Here is a 15,752-nt window from a genome sequence, read left to right on the forward strand (position 1 = left end):
ACTATAACATGCTATAACAGGACTATAACATGCTTTAACAGGACTATAACATGTTTTAACATGCTTTAACAGGACTATAACATGCTATAACAGGACTATAACATGCTTTAACAGGACTATAACATGTTTTAACATGCTTTAACAGGACTATAACATGCTATAACAGGACTATAACATGCTATAACAGGACTATAACATGCTTTAACAGGACTATAACATGTTTTAACATGCTTTAACAGGACTATAACATGCTATAACAGGACTATAACATGCTATAACAGGACTATAATGGGACTATAACATGCTATAACAGGACTAGAACATGCTTTAACAGGACTATAACATGCTTTAACAGGACTATAACATGCTTTAACAGGACTATAACATGCTTTAACAGGACTATAACATGCTTTAACAGGACTATAACATGCTATAACAGGACTATAACATGCTATAACAGGACTATAATGGGACTATAACATGCTATAACAGGACTATAACATGCTATAACAGGACTATAACATGCTTCAACAGGACTATAACATGCTTTAACAGTATTATAACATGCTTTAACAGGACTATAACATGCTTTAACAGGACTATAACATGCTTTAACAGGACTATAACATGCTTTAACAGGACTATAACATGCTTTAACAGTATTATAACATGCTATAACAGGACTATAACATGCTATAACAGGACTATAACATGCTATAACAGGACTATAACATGCTTCAACAGGACTATAACATGCTTTAACAGTATTATAACATGCTTTAACAGGACTATAACATGCTATAACAGGACTATAACATGCTATAACAGGACTATAATGGGACTATAACATGCTATAACAGGACTATAACATGCTATAACAGGACTATAACATGCTTTAACAGGACTATAACATGCTTTAACAGTATTATAACATGCTTTAACAGGACTATAACATGCTTTAACAGGACTATAACATGCTTTAACAGGACTATAACAGGACTATAACATGCTATAACATGCTATAACAGGACTAGAACATGCTATAACAGGACTAGAACATGCTATAACAGGACTAGAACATGCTATAACAGGACTAGAACATGCTATAACAGGACTAGAACATGCTATAACAGGACTATAACATGCTATGACAGGACTATAACATGCTATGACAGGACTATAACAATAACATGCTTTAACGGGACTATAACATGCTTTAACAGTATTATAACATGCTATAACAGGACTATAACATGCTTTAACAAGACTATAACATGCTTTAACAGGCCTATAACATGCTTTAACAGGACTATAACATGCTATGACAGGACTAACATGCTATAACAGGACTATAACATGCTTTAACAGGACTATAACATGCTTTAACAAGACTATAACATGCTTTAACAGGCCTATAACATGCTTTAACAGGACTATAACATGCTATGACAGGACTAACATGCTTTAACAGTGCTATAACATGCTATAACAGGACTATAACAGGACTATAACATGCTTTGACATGCTTTAACAGGACTATAACATGCTTTAACAGGACTATAACATGCTATGACAGGACTATAACATGCTATAACAGGACTATAACATGGATGTGTGTGTACAGCTGCAGAACTCTCGTATGGTGATCCAGGAGAGGGACCGTGTTATCAGAGATCTGGAGGAGAAGGTGGCTTTCCTGGAGGCAGAGGTCAGTACCAACTAACCATACCTGGGATTTGTAGTCTTTTGTTCACCAGCTACTGTAGCTCTGAACTGTAGTCTTTTATGCCTGCAACACAGAGTAGGGTTTGACTTCCTCCAACCTCTGACCCTACAGTTGAAGTCGGAAGTTTACATACACTTTAGCCAAATACATTTAAACTCAGTTTTACACAATTCCTGACATTTAATCCTAGTAAAAATTTCCTGTCTTAGGTCAGTTAGGATCACCACTTTATTTTAAGAATGTGAAATGTCAGAATAATAGTAGAGAGAATGATTTATTTCAGCTTTTATTTCTTTCATCACAAGCTTCCCACAATAAGTTGGGTGAATTTTGGCCCATTCCTCCTGACAGAGCTGGTGTAACTTAGTCAGGTTTGTAGGCCTCCTTGCTCGCACATGCTTTTTTAGTTCTGTCCACACATTTTCTAGGTCAGGGCTTTGTGATGGCCACTCCAATACATTGACTTTGTTGCCCCATTTTGCCACAACTTTGGAAGTATGCTTGGGGTCATTGTCCATTTGGAAGACCCATTTGCGACCAAGCTATAACTTCCTGACTGATGTCTTGAGATGTTGCTTCAATATATCCACATAATTTTCCTCCCTCATGATGCCATCAATTTTGTAAAGCACCCCCACAACATGATGCTGCCACCCCCGTGCTTCATGGTTGGGATGTGTTCTTCGGCTTGCAAGCCTCCCACTTTTTCCTCCAAACATAACGATGGTCATTATGGCCAAACAGTTCTATTTATGTTTCATCAGAGCAGAAGACATTTCTCCAAAAAGTACGATCTTTGTCCCCATGTGCAGTTGCAAACCGTAGTCTGGCTTTTTTTAATGGTGGTTTTGGAGCAGTGGCTTCTTCCTTGCTGAGTGGCCTTTCAGGTTATGTGATATAGGACTCGTTTTACTGTGGATATAGATACTTTTGTATCTGTTTCCTCCAGAATCTTCATTTACATTTACATTTAAGTCATTTAGCAGACGCTCTTATCCAGAGCGACTTACAAATTGGAAAGTTCATACATATTCATCCTGGTCCCCCCATGGGGAATGAACCCACAACCCTGGCGTTGCAAGCGCCATGCTCTACCAACTGAGCCACATGGGACCACAAGGTCCTTTGCTGTTGTTCTGGGATTGATTTTCACTTTTCGCACCACAGTACGTTCATCTCTAGGAGACAGAACGCGTCTCCTTCCTGAGCGGTATGACGGCTGCGTGGTCCCATGGTGTTTATACTTGCGTACTATTGCTTGTACAGATGAACGTGGTACCTTCAGGCATTTGGAAATTGCTCCCAAGGATGAACCAGACTTGTGGAAGTCTACAATTTATTTTTCTGAGTTCTTGGCTGATTTATTTTGATTTTCCCATGGTCAAGCAGAGGCACTGAGTTTGAAGGTAGGCCTTGAAATACATCCACAGGTACACCTCCAATTGACTCAAATGATGCCAATTAGCCTATCAGAAGCTTCTAAAGCCATGACATCATTTTCTGGAAGTTTCCAAGCTGTTTAAAGGCACAGTCAACTTAGTGTATGTAACCTTCTGACCCACTGGAATTGTGATACAGTGAATTATAAGTGAAATAATCTGTCTGTAAACAATTGTTGGAAAAATGACTTGTGTCATGCACAAAGTAGATGTCCTAACCGACTTGCCAAATCTACAGTTTGTTAACAATAAATTTGTGGAGTGGTTGAAAAACGAGTTTTAATGACTCCAACCTAAGTGTATGTAAACTTCCGACTTCAACTGTGTGTGTGTGTGTTTAGAACCGGGAGATGCATGATCAGATGGACTACTTCCTGGGAGGTGAAAGGTCAAACTCGCACCTCTCATCAGACCGCCACGCCCAGATTGTCTACAGGTAATTCACGTCCAGTAACTCAGGCAGACACACACCCATCATAGACCTGTCATCAACTCACCACACGCCTGGCCTGTCATCAACTAACCACACGCCTCACCTGTCATCAACTCACCACACGCCTGACCTGTCATCAACTCACCACACGCCTGGCCTGTCATCAACTAACCACACGCCTCACCTGTCATCAACTCACCACACGCCTGACCTGTCATCAACTCACCACACGCCTGACCTGTCATCAACTAACCACACGCCTCACCTGTCATCAACTAACCACACGCCTCACCTGTCATCAACTCACCACACGCCTGACCTGTCATCAACTCACCACACGCCTGACCTGTCATCAACTCACCACACGCCTGACCTGTCATCAACTCACCACACGCCTCACCTGTCATCAACTAACCACACGCCTGACCTGTCATCAACTCACCACACGCCTGACCTGTCATCAACTAACCACACGCCTGGCCTGTCATCAACTCACCACACGCCTGGCCTGTCATCAACTCACCACACGCCTGGCCTGTCATCAACTAACCACACGCCTCACCTGTCATCAACTCACCACACGCCTCACCTGTCATCAACTCACCACACGCCTGACCTGTCATCAACTCACCACACGCCTGACCTGTCATCAACTCACCACACGCCTCACCTGTCATCAACTCACCACACGCCTGACCTGTCATCAACTCACCACACGCCTGACCTGTCATCAACTCACCACACGCCTGACCTGTCATCAACTCACCACACGCCTGACCTGTCATCAACTCACCACACGCCTGCCCCTTCATTCCACTGACTGACCAGAAACATCCGCCTGGCCTCACACAGCCCTCCACACACACCTGACCTGTCATCAACTCACCACACGCCTGCCCCTTCATTCCACTGACTGACCAGAAACATCCGCCTGGCCTCACACAGCCCTCCACACACACCTGACCTGTCATCAACTCACCACACACCTGCCCCCTCATTCCCCTGACTGACCAGAAACATCACCTGACTTCACACAGCCCTCCACACACACTTCTAACCTCAGCACATCTCCATAGTGTCCCTCAACTGTTCACTAGTGATGTGTTCCCCAGAGTAAAACCTTGGCATCGATCTCATTTCTCTCTCTCTCTGTTCTCTCTCTTTCTCCCTCTCTCCTCCACAGTAAGCCTTTGAAGCCCACCAACTCGTCCAACAAGCCTCTTCCCTTCATCAAAATCATTGAGACCAAGTCCTGAACTGGTGAAAGCGAGGGAGAAGGGGCTAACCTAACGACACCAAACCTGCTAAGCTAAGCAACAACGGACTGAAATAGACCACCACCACATTACTACCACACCAACATCACAGTACACGTATGAAGTTTAAACTGAGGTGACCACAACATCACATCAACTGACCACCAGCCACGACCATCACCCACCCATGGCTACACTCCTTCGATAGGACACTATGCAATGTGTGTGTGTGTGTGTGTGTGTCAGAGGAGGCTGGTGGGATAAACTATAGGAGGAGGGGCTCATTGTAATGTCTGGAATGGTATACATGGAACAGTCAAAATGGTTTACATGTTTGCTGTGTTTCATACCGTTCCATTTATTCCTCCTATAGCTCCTCCCACCAGCCTCCTCGTGTGTGTGTGTGTGTGTACGGTTTTGGATTGTGTATGGACATAGATATACTGATAGAGTTGATTCACAATAGAAGTCTATTTATTCATAGCAGACAGATTATTCTTTCTAACCCAGTGTCATAATCTATTGTCATCTGTTGAAGTCCGTCTGAAGGACTTTACTACTGAGAGAGAGGACCAGAGACAGTGTGATAGCAGTACCCTGTGGTCAGTGAGGGTCTGATAACAGACCGAGTACTTTGGCCTCAGAGAGGAGGCAACCATGCCAGGTTGGGCCATAACAGAGAAATAAAATGGCCGATGATTGAGAGGGGGATCGAAGAGAGAGAGAGAGAGAGAGAGATGGAGGGTAAGAAATCTGTATTAAACTACTCAGAACACAACCAGTTTGTCATCTTTTTACCATGGCACCAAGGCAGGATAGAGGGAGTGTTGCTACAGTATATAGGTATTGGAGAAGCAGAAACACATTAAGGATATAGTTTTCCATCAAACCCTTCTGTAACCCATTAACCTACCTCCTGTGTCTGTGACCTAGAGTCCACTGTTAGAATCCTCTTTATTTGACACCTGAAAGGGAGGAAGACAATCTTTGACTTTTTGTAAATATACTTACATGGTCACGCAGCGGCCACAGTGGTGTCATGGTTTGAATACAAAGTTAAAGGCCATGTTTGTGTTTGTGTTATTTTGTTCATTGAGAAAGTGGGATGTTTGGTCTAGTATGTGTGGATTAGAAGTCCCCCTCACCAATACTGATGTCACTTTAAAGTCTAAAGAAAATGAAGATGATTCTTTCTGACAAGTACTAACCTTGCAAGAAGTCTTGTTGACATTATCCACATTTTTGCATGCATTTCAGTTACCTGAAGTTTCATCCACTATCACCAGCTGTGTACATAACTATATTTATTTGTTTATGTGGTATTCTTTGATATCCCTGTAGTCTTACTCTGGGATTTTTTTGTTTTGTTTTATCATTCAGACAGGAATGTTTGGCCTGACACTTAGTGTGTGACAATCATCTTTATGTATTTATGTGAAAATACAACTTTTCATTGTAGGGAAAACAATTTCAGTAGACATTTTAGTGTGTGTTAACAACATATATACTTTGTGTTTTTGTTATTTTAATAAATGTATGAAAATAATTGTTGTTTTTTCATGTTTTTTGAGGGGGTACTAGTGAGTCAAATATTCTCATTCACATTTCTATATTCATTATTATAATTTAATTCTATATTATGTAGTTTATGTATAGTGCAGTACTGTAGTTTATGCATAGTGCAGTACTGTAGTTTGTGCAGTACTGTAGTTTATGCATAGTGAATGTCCGCCCCCTGGTGGTGAGTCACAAGATAGACCAACAATTGCTGGGAGAAAAGGCACATGAAGCCATAACACTTGGGCATGTTCCCATTTTACAGTTGAAGGCTATTAAAGAACTGACCAACTGATAATGTTCTTGGGGGAGAAATGTAGCCTACACCACTAGAATTGAGTTGAATCTCAAATGTCATAAGATATCACCATCAGTCAATAATCTCTGGTCCAGTGGTACCACTTTAATGGAATGGCAGCTGCAGTATGTATTACAATGCACAGAGGATAGATCAGGGGAGTCCATTAAAACATAAAGCAGCCTATTCAGCACTATTATCAGGCCATAGTAATGGCTGGGACGGAATAAATAGAATGGTATTAAACAAATCAAACACCTGATTTTTTCATGTGTTTGTTACCATTCAATTCCATCCATTATTATGAGGCGTCCTCTCCTCACCAGCCTCCTCTGGTCCCAATCATACACACAACACATTAGATTCGAACACACTTCTGAAGCTGTTCACATTTGACTGGAGGAACATTGTGCTACAATCATACATCAATATTACTCAACCCATAAATCTCTAGCCTGGTCCCACATCTGTAGGTGCTTTAGATAACTCCACTGACGATTCATATGAGCCTGGGTACCATACCAGTCTGTTTCTGCTGTAAGAGAGAGTGGGGATTGGTTAAAGCAGAAACTGACTGGAACCCAGGCTTTATAGCCAACTCACACCTCATTATGAATAGATCGGACTGGAACCCAGACTATATAGCCAACTCGCACCTCAAGAATATATTACGGTTTTAGTATTCAACCATTCATACACGTAATAAGTTAATTGTATTAAAATCAATTAGAATAAAGCATTCATATTATCTTTAAAAATGGAATACCAAAAAATATTTCAGCAAAAAAAGAAAATTGTACACTAAAAAGTATCATCATTTTTATGCAGCAAATGGACAACAGTCAGACTGTGTAGCATGTTTATTTCCTTGTAACACTAGCCCTAAACCAGAGCAATATATATGTAAATACATGGCTCTAGCAGTCTAGCAGTAATACTGGAATAATCCATAGTTCTTCTGTCCTGGTCCTGTAGAGTTACAGGCTGTATTGTTCCAGCTCAACAGTGACTAACCGGATTCTACTAATCAGCTTGATTGGAGGTGTGTTAGTGCTAGGCGGGAACAAAAGCCTGCACAGTCTGTACTGTAGCTCTCCAGGGCCATTGTGAGGAATGCTGGTCTGCTATAACGTTAGTCCATCAATAGCTTAGTTAGCACTGAACACATTATAAACAAGTCTTACTCTAATACTGTGCATTAATGCAGTGTTTCCCAAACTCAGTCCTGGGGACACAAAGAGATGTACGTTTCAGGTTCTGCCCTAGGACGACACAGCTCATTCAAATAATCAAAGCTTGATGATTATTTGATTATTTGAGTTAGTTGTGTAGTGCCAGGGCAAAAACCAAAACGTGCACCACTTGGGGTCCCCAGGACAAAGTTTGAGAAACCCTGCATTAATGCATAGAAACTGCATGTAGCTTGTCTGGTCTCATCTCTTTTTGCATAGCCCTACATGATGATCTACCTGCAAAGTCTGTGCAAAAGTTCACAATGATGTTTAAGGTCAAATAAGCTTAAATCTAGTGCACTATTTATTATGTGAGACGCATGATAGGCAGTAGGTAGTGTTTTTCCTCAGGACTAGTAAGGCAGCGTAATGTTACTGTCATTCCTATACTGCTGTGCTACTGTTAATCCTGCTGTGCTCCAGTCTTCCCAACTGTACCAAGTCTCTTCTCTCTCCGCTGGCACTAACAAGTCTCTCACTAACTCACCAACCTCTTCTTTTACCACAAACCCCAGTATCTGTCCCCTCCAGTATCTGTCCCCTCCAGGAGCTCTACTTATCACTACCTTAATTTCTTTTTTATTTAACTAGGCAAGTCAGAAAATAACAAATTGTTATTTACAATGACGGCATAGGAGCAGTGGGTTAACTGCCTTGTTCAGGGGCAGAACGACAGATTTTTTCCCCACCAGGCTATCTACTATGTAAATAGAGAAGGAAAAGTGAGTCCAGTACTCGCAACAAAACAGATTTAAAGTGGTAGCAGAGAAGTTGTTGTAGTTTTCAGGTTGTTCTCTAGGGAGTTGTAAGTTTTCAGGATTGTAGGGAGTTGCAGTTGTCAGAGGCAGCAAGTTGTCGTTTCTCAAGGTATGCTGTAGGGAATTGTAGTTTTTCGTGTTATGCCATAGGAGATAGTAGTTCTCAGAATGTGCTTTCCAAGGTGTTGTACTTGTCTTTAAAGTTCTTGAGTTCCAGGAAGTGTTTTGGTCGTTTGGTGCGTTGCCCAGCTGACGGCAGGTATGTGACCTGGGAGGGGGGAGAGGGGGGGGTGGGCTCTGGGGTACTGGTCAGGTCTTTAGCTGCTGACTGGTGATGCTGGTCCAGACTGGTGGAGCTGGAGTGGCTCTTCACACTGGGGAGAGAAGAATAACTACTCGAGTCAAACTTGAAAAACCTTCATTAAAAGTAGTAGTAGTGCTTAGATAAATGACAGTGCGTGTCTATACTCACACAGAGGCCAGTTCGTTCAGGGCTTCCTTGTATTTGACAAACTCTGCTTCTCCAAACACCTTCAGACACAGAGAGACAAACAGGAGTCACACACTATAGACCACTCAGTAAGTGGCAGACACAATGTCATGTGGAGACACAGGCATCTTTCTCTCTCCCTCCCCCAGATAAAATAGAGACACACACACTGACCCCGGTGCCGTGGCGAGCGTTGTGGTAGCCCTCCAGCAGTGTGTCTATGAGGGAACTGCGGCTGCTGCGGAACAGGGAATGGGAACTCCTCAGATCTAGAAGCCAGGCGCGGAATCTCCTCCCTGTCACAGCTGTGGGAGTCCCTCCCAACTCACTGAACGGAATATCTGACAGGAGATGAGATGTTTTATGATCAAATTGGAGTTATGGATCTAGAGGTCGAAGGCCACTGATTCATAAGGTAGTACATACAGTAGGTGAAGAGGATGTGCAGCATTATAAACTGGGTGGTTCGAGCCCTGCATGCTGATTGGCTGAAAGCCGTGGTATACCACAGGTATGACAAAACATTTATTTTTACTGTTCTAATTACATTGGTAACCAGTTTATAATAGCAACAGGGTTTGTGGTATATGGCCAATATACCACGGCTAAGAGTTGTATCCATGCACTCCGCGTTGCGTCGTGCTTAAGAACAGCCCTTATTGCTCAAGTATACCATAGTTACTACATAACTATCACTGGGATGATGACAGTGAGATGTACAGGCCAGGGTGAAACGGCAGGAGAGGACTTACCAGAGTCTCTAATGGCATCTAGTGCCCTCATTCTGTACAGGTAGTCATAGCAACCTGCAAAACACACACATTGATCATCTTTTTTAGTTCACAGAAGGCAACTGTAGCTAAAGAATGGGTAGAAAAGATATCTACATGATGTGTGTTCTCTCACCGCCACTCAGTAGTCTGTCGTCCTGTTCAGACAGCAGGCGCGGCTCAAAGCGGATCTCCTGAACCTTGGACAGACGAGAGTCTATCTCCTGTCTCAGGTCCTAAAGGACACAGGAAGTAGAGAAAATTAACACGTGTATAGAAAAGTAATGTTAAAATAAGGCAGACTGAGTGTGTGTGTGTCTTACCTTTGGAGCGTTGTGGCCCAGGGGTACATGTGGTCCTCTACGAGACTTCATGGCGAAGCGCATGATCTGCCTCTTCACAAAGATGAACAGCAGCACAAACACCTGGAGACACAGACCTCTGTACATTAGAGACATCAACCTATCCAGAGGAGTATGTTCTAGAAGAGACATCAACCTATCCAGAGGAGTATGTTCTAGAAGAGACATCAACCTATCCAGAGGAGTATGTCCTAGAAGAGACATCAACCTATCCAGAGGAGTATGTTCTAGAAGGGGGGGACACAATATAGAATTTGACAAGGCAAGATATACACTGAACAAAAATATAAATGCAACATGTAAAGTGTTGGTCCTATGTTTCATGAGCTGAAATAAAATACCACAGAAATGTTCCATAAGCACAAAAATAATTGTGTACAAATTTGTTTACAACCCTGTTAGTGAGCATTTCTCCTTTGCCAATATAATCCATCCACCTGACAGGTGTAGCATATCAAGAAGCTGATTAAACAGCATGATCATTACACAGTTGCACCTTGTGCTGGGGACAATAAAAGGCCACTCTAAAATGTGCCATTTTGTCACACAACACAATGCCACAGGTTTGTCTCAAGTTGAGGGAGTGTGCAATTGGCATGCTGACTGCAGGATTGTCCACCAGAGCTGTTGCCAGATAATGTCATGTTAATTTCTCTACCATAAGCCACTTCCAACGTCGCTTTAGAGAATTTGGCAGTTAAGTCCAACCGGCCTCACAACCGCAGACCACCTGTAAGGCGTTGTGTGGGCCAGCGGTTTGCTGATGTCAACGTTGTGAATAGACTGCCCCATGGCAGTGGGGTTATGGTATGGGCAGGCATCATTTTTAAATTTTATTTATTTAACTAGGCAAGTCAGTTAAGAACAAATTCTTATTTACAATGAGGGCCTAGGAACAGTGGGTTAACTGCCTTGTTGAGGTGCAGAACGACAGATTTTTACCTTGTCAGCTCAGTGATTCGATCTAGCAACCTTTCGGTTACTAGTCCAACGCTCTAACCAAGTACAATGAACACAATTGCGATATCGTGACAAGATCCTGAGGCCCATTGTTGTGTCATTCATCCACCACCATGACCTCATGTTTCAGCATGATAATGCACAGCCCCATGTTGCAAGGATCTGTACACAAATCCTGGAAGCTGAACATGTCCCAGTTCTTCCATGGCCTGCATACTCACCAGACATGTCACCATGTTTGGATGCTCTGGATCGATGTGTACGATAACGTGTTTCAGTTCCCGCCAATATCCTGCAACTTCGTTCAGCCATTGAAGAGAAGTGGGACAACATTCCAAAGGCCACAATCAACAGTGTCGCTCTGCATGAGGCAAATGGTGGTCACACCAGATACTGACTGGTTTTCTGATCCACGCCCTACATTTTTTTTAAAGGTATTTGTGACCAACAGATGTATATCTGTATTCCCAGTCATGTCAAATCCATAGATTAGGGCCTATTGAATGTATTTAAATTGACTGAAATTGTTGCGTTTATATTTTTGTTCAGCATATACTGACACAGCTTGCATGGAGGTGCCTCCAGAAAGTCAATTACAGTAATCATATGATTTGTAACTGTCATCTTATTGGTCCGTCTGAATTATTGTTTGTTATGATTAGTTGCAGTTATCACTCTGGAGAATGCACTTCCACTTGGGGGTATTCATTAGTCGGATTCCGTTGCAAAACGTTTTGAACCTAAAATCTCACGTAAACCCTGTCCACAATAGATACATTCTTAGTTCACCCAAATTACAAAATTACATTTGTGTCAATACCCTAGAAGCAGTCTTGGTATGACCGCAATCAATGCTTTAGTTAAGTTTCCCTGGCACTGTTTCCAAATACATTTGTGACACAAATCCCATTTAGCATGTTCAAATCATCTATAAGTGACTTTGATGAGCTTCAGAATCAATTTGAGATACTTTCAGATGATTTGGACGTGATGCGCAAAAAAATGCAAACATCGGTCCCATGACTTGAATGTGGTTTGTGCCACAAATGCTAAAAGGTTAGAAACGAAACCAAAGCAAGGGAAATAAAACCAAGGCGTGGATTGCTGTCATACCTTACAGGGTAAGGAAACCAATGTGTAATTTTGTAATTTTGGTGAATTATCCCTTTAATAAAAGCTAGCTATATTTTACTGTGTTGTGCGCTTTCCGTACAAGTGCCCAGTTCGTCTTCATTGCCTGTCATATAACCTGTTTTTTGTTACACATTGTTTGACACTTCTGCTGTGTTGCCTGTCTCTATACTGTAGCTAGCAAGCTAATTCCATTACTCAGGAGTCCTGAGAAACGCAACAGCTAGCTAGTTGTGTCAAGCATTCTTTATATTAAGGAAAAATGCGAGAACACATTCATTTAAGACTTGCCAGACTTCCGTAGGCCATAACAAGCACTACGTTGACGCTGGAGAGAGGAGAATCGGACCTCATGTTGAAAGTCTTCGTCAAAAGCTAAATTAGCGTAGAATCAACAGAACGCACTCATAGTTCCTTTCAGAATGTACACGAGTGACTGTAACATTAATGAATTATCAAATGTCGGTTAATCCATTGGAAAATCTGTAACAACGAAACGTTGACACTTCCCTGTTGTTGATATCGTTTGTTGACATCCGGGATTGTCACGTGATCTATTCCCTGCCTGGTTTCGATGACGTAGCCGTAGCCTACAAAGGTCCTTCACCGCCACCTGCTGTTCGACAACCCACGAAACACAGGCGCTCCTCTCCAATGAGTGAGTTTCAACCTTTATAGTGGTCTCCATTCTCTACGAACCAGTTAGTCGGTGAGAAACAAGAACAGTATTATAATATTCTCATGTGCCATGAACTGTTTAATGTCATTTGCAACTGCTAATTTGATAGGCCTGTAGTAGGCCTAATATTGCCTTTGTAAGGGGTTATGGTTATCTTATCCTCTGAAGCCTACGGGAAATACTAGGAATCTGTCAGTTCTCTACGAAGGCAATGTGAGTTGGTTGATGATTTACGATCCTATTTGTCCCAATAGACAGAGAAGCCATTCTTCTGGAGGAGACTGTGGTGGGAGGCTGAAAAGATGTCTGGAGTTGCAGATGTGAACATTGGGATGTTTCCCTCACATAACCAGACCAGCGCTACTGTGTCCAGCAGAGATCTTCATTTACATTTTATATAGCGCTAATAAAGCTGTACATGGGTGGAAACAGAAACTCGCCTCATCCATTACCAATGTGTAACACCCATCTGATTTCTCTGCCTCTACAGTGTTTCCCCTATTGATTATTGCTTGGCTGGGTGGAAAATCTCTCAAAGCAAAACCCCGGGCCTCTGACACCAAAACATTCCATTTACAGCTAATGCTTTTGGGTAGTGGTCAACAGAGATGGTGCCTAGCCTATACAATGGCCTATACAAACATTGAACTGTCAAGCAAGCAAACCATTTATCATAATTGGCATCTCCTGAAACTGAACTGTTTCTGCGTAAACATTATATTTTTTTCTTTTTTCTTTTTCTGTGATATATAGGTGACAAGTAAGTTTGCCTATGTGTTGTCATTGCATGGACTTTGGTCATTCATGATATAGATATAGGCTAATGTCACCATTCCATAGTCCATGATAGCATGGGGAGACTTTGAGATTGGCTCATTTGGCTGATACTGTATCTGCACACAGCCACGAGCCATCTGTCTGTACACTGTGACAGTCTAGTCATCTATAACCCAAACCCCTTCCCTGCTTCCGGTATGCTACTGGCTGACTGCTACTGGCTGACTGCCCCTGGCTGACTGCCCCTGGCTGACTGCTACTGGCTGACTGTCTGTTACTGGTGGATGTAAGGGGTAATGGCTGTGACTTGTTGCTTCACTACAGATTGCACAAACACATGTAAGTACTGTACCTTTCTTATTACAGATTATACATAAATGGTACAATGTTATATTGCACATGCGCCGAATACAACAGGTGTAGTAGACCTTACCGTTAAATGCTTACCTTCAAGCCCTTAACCAACAATTCAGATTTTTAAGTAAGTAAGAAAATATTTGCTATATATTATTTATTCATTTTGAAAAAAGTAACACAATAAAATAACAATAACGAGGCTATATACAGGGGGTGCCAGTACCGAGTCAATGTGCGGGGGTACAGGTTAGTCGAGGTAATTGAGGTAACATGTACAGTCGTGGCCAAAAGTTTTGAGAATGACACAAATATTAATTTTCACAAAGTCTGCTGCCTCAGTTTGTATGATGGCAATTTGCATATACTCCAGAATGTTATGAAGTGATCAGATGAATTGCAATTAATTGCAAAGTCCCTCTTTGCCATGCAAATGAACTGAATCCCCCCAAAATATTTCCACTACGTTTCAGCCCTGCCACAAAAGGACCAGCTGACATCATGTCAGTGATTCTCTCGTTAACACAGGTGTGAGTGTTGACGAGGACAAGGCTGGAGATCACGCTGTCATGCTGATTGAGTTCGAACAACAGAAGGAGGGTGGTGCTTTGAATCATTGTTCTTCCTCTGTCAATCATGGTTACCTGCAAGGAAACACGTGCCGTCATTGCTTTGCACAAAAAGGGCTTCACAGGCAAGCATATTGCTGCCAGTAAGATTGCACCTAAATCAACCATTTATCAGATCATCAGAACTTCAAGGAGAGCGGCTCAATTGTTGTGAAGAAGGCAACAGGGCGCCCAAGAAAGTCCAGCAAGCGCCAGGACCGTCTCCTAAAGTTGATTCAGCTGCGGGATCGGGGAACCACCAGTACAGAGCTTGCTCAGGAATGACAGCAGGCAGGTGTGAGTGCATCTACACGCACAGTGAGGCGAAGACTTTTGGAGGATGGCCTGGTGTCAAGAAGGGCAGGAAAGAAGCGACTTCTCTCCAGGAAAAACATCAGGGACAGACTGATATTCTGCAAAAGGTAGAGGGATTGGACTGCTGAGGACTGGGGTAAAGTCATTTTCTCTGATGAATCCCCTTTCCGATTTTTTGGGGCATCCGGAAAAGATGCCCCAAACAAAAAGAAGACAAGGTGAGCGCTACCATCAGTCCTGTGTCATGCCATACCAAGCGGTGATGCAACTAGTCAGGATCCTCTCGATGGTGCAGCTGTAGAACTTTTTGAGGATCTGAGGACTCATGCCAAATCTTATGTCTCCTGAACATACGAGTGAGTGAGTGACTGAGTAAGACAGTGACTGAGTAAGACAGTGACTGAGTAAGACAGTGACTGAATAAGACAGTGACTGAGTGAATGAATGAGTGAGTGAGTGAGACGGTGCCTGAGTAAGACAGTGACTGAGTGAATGAATGAGTGAGACAGTGACTGATTGAGTGAATGTCTGCTCGCCCGCCTGCCTCTGTTTGTGTCTGTTTATATTCCCATGCAGTATAAACCGGTGTGGTTGGTCAGCTGCCCTC

The 15,752-nt window shown here is 42.5% G+C and overlaps 2 protein-coding genes and 1 long non-coding RNA gene across 6 annotated transcripts in view; 2 read left to right on the forward strand and 1 right to left on the reverse strand.

The window, feature by feature from the left end:
* LOC120048884 (tuftelin-like) overlaps nucleotides 1–6,400 on the forward strand; it is a 29,088-nt gene extending 22,688 nt beyond the window's left edge. The window contains exons 10-12 of the mRNA XM_038995189.1: nucleotides 1,625–1,708; nucleotides 3,507–3,601; nucleotides 4,782–6,400. Coding sequence (XP_038851117.1) covers nucleotides 1,625–1,708; nucleotides 3,507–3,601; nucleotides 4,782–4,854 — 252 coding nt within the window. The 3' untranslated portion in view covers nucleotides 4,855–6,400. The remainder of the gene's footprint in view (nucleotides 1–1,624; nucleotides 1,709–3,506; nucleotides 3,602–4,781) is intronic.
* A 392-nt stretch (nucleotides 6,401–6,792) lies between these two features.
* LOC120048885 (protein C1orf43-like) lies at nucleotides 6,793–12,973 on the reverse strand. Of its 3 annotated transcripts, none has more exons than XM_038995190.1 (7): nucleotides 12,704–12,973; nucleotides 10,283–10,384; nucleotides 10,096–10,195; nucleotides 9,942–9,995; nucleotides 9,364–9,530; nucleotides 9,172–9,230; nucleotides 6,793–9,091 (listed from the first exon to the last, which is right to left on the reverse strand). In XM_038995190.1, exons 1-7 carry the CDS (start codon nucleotides 12,764–12,766, stop codon nucleotides 8,863–8,865), a joined length of 774 nt encoding a protein of 257 aa, XP_038851118.1. In that variant the 5' UTR covers nucleotides 12,767–12,973; the 3' UTR covers nucleotides 6,793–8,862. The 3 variants fall into 3 exon arrangements, with proteins under 3 accessions (XP_038851118.1, XP_038851120.1, XP_038851121.1); XM_038995192.1 differs by having other exon boundaries at nucleotides 6,793–9,073; nucleotides 12,704–12,972; XM_038995193.1 differs by lacking the exon at nucleotides 12,704–12,973 and adding an exon at nucleotides 11,503–11,545.
* Nucleotides 12,321–13,741, forward strand: LOC120048887. 2 transcript variants are annotated; one of them, XR_005477054.1, is made up of 3 exons: nucleotides 12,321–12,402; nucleotides 12,996–13,121; nucleotides 13,346–13,741. It is a non-coding gene; the product is annotated as an uncharacterized LOC120048887 (long non-coding RNA). The 2 variants fall into 2 exon arrangements; XR_005477055.1 differs by having other exon boundaries at nucleotides 12,996–13,070.
* The last annotated feature ends 2,011 nt before the right edge of the window (nucleotides 13,742–15,752 follow it).

This window comes from Salvelinus namaycush, chromosome 5, assembly GCF_016432855.1.
Source record: "Salvelinus namaycush isolate Seneca chromosome 5, SaNama_1.0, whole genome shotgun sequence".
NCBI classification, from domain to species: domain Eukaryota; kingdom Metazoa; phylum Chordata; class Actinopteri; order Salmoniformes; family Salmonidae; genus Salvelinus; species Salvelinus namaycush.

Coding starts and splice junctions, on each gene's coding strand:
- LOC120048885 (XM_038995190.1), bottom strand. CDS start 12,766: ATGAGGTCCGATTCTCCTCTCTCCAGCGTCAACGTAGTGCTTGTTATG. Junction 9,996..10,095: donor CGACAGACTACTGAGTGGCG/GTGAGAGAACAC, acceptor TGTGTTTTGCAG/GTTGCTATGACTACCTGTAC. Junction 9,092..9,171: donor CTGAACGAACTGGCCTCTGT/GTGAGTATAGAC, acceptor TGACTCGAGTAG/TTATTCTTCTCTCCCCAGTG.